The 7,561-nt window shown below is 44.3% G+C and overlaps 1 protein-coding gene across 1 annotated transcript in view; it reads right to left on the bottom strand.

Moving 5' to 3' along the window:
• Positions 1-399: 399 nt before the first annotated feature.
• SYN2 (synapsin II) overlaps positions 400-7,561 on the bottom strand; it is a 156,359-nt gene continuing 149,197 nt past the window's right edge. Inside the window, exons 12-13 of the mRNA XM_016125408.2 lie at positions 6,866-7,115; positions 400-4,199 (exon numbers count right to left, since the gene is read on the bottom strand). Of these exons, the coding sequence (XP_015980894.1) occupies positions 4,064-4,199; positions 6,866-7,115 (386 nt within the window). The 3' untranslated portion in view covers positions 400-4,063. The remainder of the gene's footprint in view (positions 4,200-6,865; positions 7,116-7,561) is intronic.

Raw genomic sequence — 7,561 nt, 5'->3', positions numbered from 1 at the left:
AAAAATCTCAGAAAGGGAATATTGTTCTCATCTTATAGATGAAAAAATGGAGACACAGTAAAGCTAAATGACTTATAATAAAAGCCAATTAGCTAATAATTATCAAGGCCAGAGTTTAAACTCTTATTTGATTTCAGAGCCCAGGCTCTTTCCACTGCCAGCACTGTCTCTTCCCACTTCTTCCCTGGCCTCTGTGAAATGCTCCAGTTAGCTTCTCCCTCCCTGAAGGGCCCCTGGAAATGAAACCCATTCATTTACCTCGCAAAGAACAGTGTCCCCGAATGGCCCATCAGACACCTAGGACTCAGACTCATTTGCTTCTATTGCTAAATTCCTTCATGGCTGTGACAAGCTCCTTAAGTTGCCTGGGCCTCGGTTTTCTCATCTGTAAAATGAGAGGATAAAAGTAAATGAAACCTCCAGCTGAAAAATTCAGTGACTGAATTCTTTTTGCTCATCCCATTCCTCCAGGTGGCATGCCTCCCTATCTTGTGGGTTGCTCATCTCTAGGGGACCGCCTTCTCTGGCCACCCCGGCTACAAGATGCTCGACACCAACACCACAGACTGCTTGCTGTCCATTTTACACTTACATGTCTCGTCTTTTTCATTCTCTTTCTATAAGTTATCTGAATTCCTCAAATATTTTTGTTTCTTTAACTCCTATACAGCATTCTAATTTATAGATAAATCAATTTATGTTTGAATTCCCCCATGAGAGATGGTGGGTTTCCATTTTTCACAAATGGTGCTGAGACTAATATTCTTTTACATGCCTCCTTGGTTACATGTGCAAGAGATTCTCTAGAATCAATATCTAGAAATGGAATTGCTGAGTCATAGGGTTTGTGAATTTGATACTGCCAAATTTTTCCCTGAAGTGATAGTACCAACGTCCGTTCCCACTTGCAGTGTGTAAAATTTCTATTTCCCATATCCTCACCAATACCTATCAAGTTTATTTTTTTCCCCCAAACTAACATTTTGACTGCATTTGCCTTATGGCACTTACCATTTTCTTCTTTATATTTGTTTATATGCTACTGGGCTGTAAACTTTGTGAAGGCAGAATCAATTATAGTCTTCCCACAGAATTTATTGATCTTAGCGAATACATAATAAAGAGTTGTGAACAAATAAAAGATGAGCAGAATTAATTCATCTTGATCCAAGGAGATGGGGAGTTCCATAAGAACAGGAATGAGGCATTCTATCTCTATTAATATGGGATAAAATATAGGTAGGGAATCCCTATTAGTGGCAGAATGATTGCACAGTGGTCACAACTGACCTATAGACCAAAAGTTTCAAGATCTATTATGGACTATCACCAACCTTTGGAAATCCCAGCATTAGATCAATCGTTATTATGGTAGTCATCAAATATTTATTGTTGTATGTGAAAAATTTAGAGTCTCTGAGGCCATCTTTATAATGTACCAAGAGAGCTGTTTCTGAATGGAACTCCCCAGCCTCTGGCCCCACCCCATTATCACATTTTGGATAGAATCCATGTGTCCTTTGGACTAGGGTGCTGCATGACCTATGGTAAATTCCTCCCCTTTTTGTCACTCTAGCAGTTCCAGGCTGACTCATTTTCTAAATAAGCCACTTGTGGTTTTTGGTCTGACATCAAATGTGGAAGAATGAGTAATTTTTTAAGAACCAGAACTATATTTGATCAGAAAAAGATATCTGTGTATGTTACACCAGTAACAAGTACTCCAACTTTCCCCCACCCCTCCTTTCCCTGGGGCCAAGGGATACATAGAAGGTGAAGGAAGGAAGTGGGTATGGTGAGAAGAATTTTTGTGCACATCTCTTATTTCACTAACACTTATTTTGTTAATGTAACTCTTATTTTGTTATGTACAATTGAACAAAATTATATCTTGTCTCTGTTAGATTAATAAAAGTTATACAGCGAAGTAGTCAGGGCCATGAGTTCTGCTGCTTTGTTGTTTGGGTTCCAATCCCAGTTCTACCACAAACCAGTTGGGTGACCTTAAGCAAGTTATCGAATCTTGATGTGCCACCATTTCCTCATTTGTAAAATAATAGCACCTATAATTCAGGGTTGTTGTAAGAAATAAATTATTTGATGTGTTAAGTGCTTAGAATTCTTCCTGGAACTTAGTAGGCACCATGGAAATGTTAGTAAATATTTCCTTGAGTCCATCACAATGTTTATACTCATTAAATGCTTAATAAATGCTTTTAAATAAAAGAATGCATTCTATTAAATCATATTTGGAATCAGGGGAATAGATGTGACTACAAGTGGTATACTCTTGGTTGGAAATAGAAGGAACCACGAAGATCAATTCCCTTGAGCAGAGGTGTTTCTTACCCCCACCCTTTTGTTCGGTTTTTGAGTAGTTTGTTCTTTAGTTATATGTGTTGTAGTGGGAGGAGGGTTGCCATCCCTACCCCAGGTATCATTCAATTGAAGTTCTACTTCTTGCTGTTTAAGTGTAAGAAGAATGTACAGCTCTAGATCCTTGAACCCTGAAAGCATGGGCTGAGTTAGAAAGAGACCCTGGCACCAGAGAAATTCATTCTCTGACTCTCAGCATCTACTGCTTGTGAGGAGAGTTAACAAGATAGTGGCATTTGGATGAGTGTTATTTTAGAGTTAGCAGAATGGGTAACATGTAGAAAATTATTTAAATAAAATGTTAGTATGCCGATTTCTTTTTATCAGTGAAGATGTGGTGTTTATCCTACATTTGTGGTTTGGGGGAACATACTCTTGAGTACCAGAGAATCATGAAGAAGACAGAGTGAAATCCCCCGAGCCCACCCTCCACCATAGGTCTCTTCAGAATGCCTGGGGCTTGCGGTACTCCATTCACTGGAGCAGGCTGGTCCAGTCTCATTGGCACCATCATGTGGGCTTTAGTTGAGGAGCTTGATGGATTAGACAAGTAGGTCTAACATGGCTGCCATGGGAGCAAGAGTGGTATGCGTGTTAGAAAGTCTCCAAATTCAGTAAAATTTGTAGAAATGCTGAGTTACTGAAGGAAGTCCAGCTGTTCTGGAGGAAACTGATTCACTGAGGAGGTGTCAGGAAGCCCAGCATAAGTGTCATCCCCTTGGAAACAGTTGTACATCTACAATCACACTCACGCATAAACACATTCACACACATACTGATGCAAACAACTTCACCCTTCTAGACTTTTCCTTTCTCTACACTCACAATCACACACACATGACTCACATACACTCTCTCAGTCAAAAGGGTGGCTTAGGGGAGACCTTATGGCTGAATCAAATGCTGGTTAATGCTGCTGCTTTTATTACACCAACGGTCTTAACATTTATTTGGAGATGAACACAAAACTTGGTATACTGCTGTTACAGTGGCATGCATTCTCTACAGTGCAGCTTTGGAGCTCAAGATCACTGCAGCACGCACACAAGAACCGCGCTCCAGAGGAGGGAAAAGGGGAAAACTGCAGATCCTTGTTCTCTCCAGTATCAGTAGATTAAAGGTGCTTCACCACGACAGCAGTTGAGGAATCTCGTGTGCTGGGCAGGTGTGTTTTAAACAGCTAAACAGATGTGCCAAGGAATCCAGGTGTGGGTAAGTTCCTAGCATTTAGAGCCAAGAGTATTTTTGGACAAGTATATACTTCCAACATAGGCAGCACTGACTAAAGGAGTGGCATGCTTAGCACTGCATCTGAACTAGGTTAAGCTACCAGGAGCCTCAATGAAGGGAATCTTGGTTTCACAAGGAAGAATAAGACACAATGGCACTGTCACAATAAGGCCACTAAACTCACAGCAAACAATAACCTCAGAGGAAGCTCTCATGACTACAGGAAAGCAGCTCTATCCTCTCTGATGTCAGGTGCCCTTGCCAGTTAGGCACCTGCCCTGAGACCTTCATGTGGTCCTTTCTGAGCTGCACAACATCACTTAGCATGACGGAGCAGAGGAAGGGGCCACACAAGTCAAGGTCATGGGACATCACCACCAAATGTGGTTGATTGTTATTGGCAAATGTCTCAGATGCCTTTCCCGGTTGGGCCGGGTGCCCTCATGTGTCTGGAGAGCTAATCTGAAAAGAGGCTGGCAAAGGACTTCCTCAAGCTCCGGATGGTCTCTGCTTTGGCTTCATCCTCATTGGTTGAAGACCGGAAGAAGGAGGACTCAGAGAAGCTGAAGGCATTTGTCAGGGACTGCGACTTGCTTGAAGATAAAAACCAGAGAGAACGTGAGAGGGTGGTGTTCCCAGCCAGGTAGGGAAGGACGATGACATGAGGATACACAACCAGAAACCCATGCCCACCCCAGGGAGAACAGGGTAATAGTGGAGAAAGCCAACATAGGTCCTGCTACCAGGACCCTGGGAGGCCCCTGTGCTATTTTCTTCACCTTCGGTGCTGCTCAAAAAGGAAAGGGGGCAGTGAGGGAAAGAGGAAGAAGGGGGGAAAGAAAGAAGAGAAAGAAGAAGGGTAAGAGGAAGAGGGGGTGACTCAAAGGATGTTTCTTTTATTTAATACTAAAGGGCCCATAGGCTAAATTTCAAAGGCCCTCGGTAAGTACTAATCTGGGAATCTCACACCCTTCCCCTCGTATGAAATGTAGCAACTAGGAGCCCATGGACTCTCGCACAGTCTTTTCCATCAACTGTGAAGTAGTGGAGCCAGCATCAGAAGACCTAGGTCAAAGTCTTGGTTTCTTATTTGCATTATGCAGATGTTTGGTGAGATGATCTCTAGCCCTTTTCAGCAGTGTCATTATGCTTTTTTCTTTGATCCCAAAAGAACCTTTTGGCTTGGCACAAACTCTAATGGTCAATTTACCTGTCCTTAAAATGAACATAATCACCCTTTGCAGCCTTCCTCAGAGAAGCCTTAATAGGAGGTCTGTGGGGTTCAGGGTATTCAGGGGCAAGATATAGTCGGCCCTCCAAATCCATGAATTAAACCAACCGTGAATCAAACATATTTGAAAAAAATCCCAGAAAGTTCTAAAAAGCATACTTGAATCTGCCATAAGCCGAGCACTACACTGAATCCATGTGAACAAAGCTGTACAGGCATACCCTGCAGTAGCCTATATGCAAATATTGCACCATTTTAGATAAGGGACTTGAGTATAAGTGGATTTTGGTATCCCCAGGGTGCCCTAGAACAAATTTCCTGGGGATGCTGAGGGACAACTGTGCATATCAGGCCTATACAAGGTTACTGGATAGGTTTCTAATGAAAAAACCCAAATTGCAGATATTTTAGGGACTTTGGAGGCAAGAAGGTTGAGCGGAGGCCAAGCCCAGCACTCTAGACGAGGACCAGAGGTCTGATGTCTCCAGTGGCCCATCTTCTCTTCTTCTTGACTTCTACTGTGTCTCTTTCCTGCTGGTTCCTGGCTCCAGAGCTCTTCTTCAGGTGTCTTAAAATTCCCAGCCCTCCCCTAAATTCAGTGTGCAGCCCCATAAACTTCCTTCTACAGAAGTGTGTGAGAGCAGTTTCTGTCCTCCTGCAGTGACTGTGAACAGATGTCCCACTTCTCATTAGGGCTGGGGACAAGCCCCATCATGCTGGTTTCTGAGAGAGGGGACTCTGCTGCATGCACAGGCTGAGGACTTGTCATTAGATGCTTTCTCTATTCAACAACTTCAGGCCAGAGGCAGTGATAACCCAAAGATCTGCCCTTAGACTTGGGCCAGAGTTGGCTAATGAGAAGGTACGAAAGATTAAAAAGTCAGCACACACATTAAAAAAAAAAAATGGGTTGAGAGAAAGTTATGGGGCAGGTGAGAAATGAAATGTGCTATTGGCCAGAGCTGGGGAGCAGGAGTGAGTAATGTTCCTCCTGTCAGGAAGGACTGGAAGACCAAGAGAAAGTGGTCATCTGGACCACCGGAGCCTCAATCCTGGCTCTGCCACTAATTAGCAGAGTGACTTTAAAAAGAAAATTAATCAAATCTCTCTAAGCCATATTTCTCATCTATGCAATGACTAGATAATCTCTAAGTGGCTCATTTGAGCCCTAAAATTCTACAGCTCCTTTTTTCCCTCCTTAAAGATTCTCATCATTTTACTCTGGGAAACAGTGATGCATCTCTAGCATTTTCCCAAGGCTACAGCTGTGTGTGCTGACAGTGATGACAAAGAGCTGTTTGAGGAAGCTGAAGAGAGGCATCTCTGGTTCTGTGGGAGAGGGTGGAACTGACCACCATTCACACCCAGGTGCTGTCCCTCCTAAGTACAGCTATACTGTTTCCTAGGGGTCCTCGGTTCTTCCTCTAAAGCAGAATAGTTTAATGGGAGCTTTTAGGGTTACTCATGGGAATGAGGGAACCCCTCAGGATGGAGTTCCTCAGGGCCTCTGTCTGGGCCCTACTTCCCCTCTTCCTTCTGGGCAGCCTTGCTGATTTCACACCCTAATCCGTGAGTCAGAGTCAAGAAAAAGGATTTTTTTTTTTTTTTTTGAGAGAGAGACACACACATACACAGAGAAAGGAATGGAAAAAAGAGTAGGAGACGGGATTAAAACAACAACGACCCTAAGCTAGCATAAGAATAGGAGAGGGAGTAGTAACTCTGCTTTATTGCTACTCCCCAGGAAGAAAGGGGAGGATCTGAGCTTCTAGCTAGACCTTAGACTTTCACTTCCCTCTTTTCTCTCCTCCCCAATCAAACTCTATCAGGCACCCAACCCCCAAAAAACCAAACGAAACAAAACAAAATGAAAAAACAAACAAACAAAAACCAAAACCCCCAAAACCCCCCAAAAATATCTATAGGAGGAAGCCTGACTGAAAGTGCTTTCTAGCAGCTCTGGAGCCCAAAGTCTGTGAGGAGGGGCAGGAAGAGGGGTGAGGAAAGAGCTGCTGAGTTGTCTCTTACTTGAGCTGTGGGTGAGGCTGGGGCTTCTGTGGTGGAGCAGCCGGGGGTGGCTGGGCCTCTGCCAGGGAGCTGCTGCTGGAGGGTGCATCTCCGTGGGTGGTGGGGCCTCCCGGTTGGTGAGGAGCCGAGAAGGAGGAAGAAGAGGAGGAGGAGGAAGAGGAGGAAGGTGGCACTGATGGTCCAAGGGGAGGCCGGCGTGGAGGCAGCACCTTGCCTGGGGGTTGCATTCCTTGGGGTTGCCCAGGGCCCCCTAGGTTCAGTACAAGAAAAACTTCATAATTCAACCATATCAATGGGTTTCTGTGTTAGAATATATGTCTCAAAGGGTGTGGTTAGTTAATTACCAAAAGGATAAGCTCTTTTACAAGAAGCCACCAGAGGCTCTGAAGGACGCCAGAGTGAGTTGCTGGTTACCCTCATACATCACCACTACTTGCTCCTCCTCAGAGACACAGCACCGCAGTCACAGCAGAAGTTGGGAAGACAGAGAAAAAACTATAGGATGAGCGGCCCTGATCAGAGGTGAGCTCCCTTACAGAAGACCCCCCAGATCAGAGGGACCCCACTTCTCTTTCCCAGAGGTTCCTCGGGCACTGGCCAAGTTGCCCCATGGTTGACTAGGAGGTCTCAAGTTCCACACAGCAGACAGCACAGGGCGGGGGAAAGAATGGTCTGGGTATCAGAAAACCCACGACA

Source organism: Rousettus aegyptiacus, unplaced genomic scaffold (genome assembly GCF_014176215.1).
Source record: "Rousettus aegyptiacus isolate mRouAeg1 unplaced genomic scaffold, mRouAeg1.p scaffold_m13_p_4, whole genome shotgun sequence".
In the NCBI taxonomy this organism is placed as follows: Eukaryota; Metazoa; Chordata; class Mammalia; order Chiroptera; family Pteropodidae; genus Rousettus; species Rousettus aegyptiacus.
The sequence above is the reverse complement of the archived record's forward strand: the minus strand, read 5'-3'. Positions and strand labels throughout refer to the sequence as shown.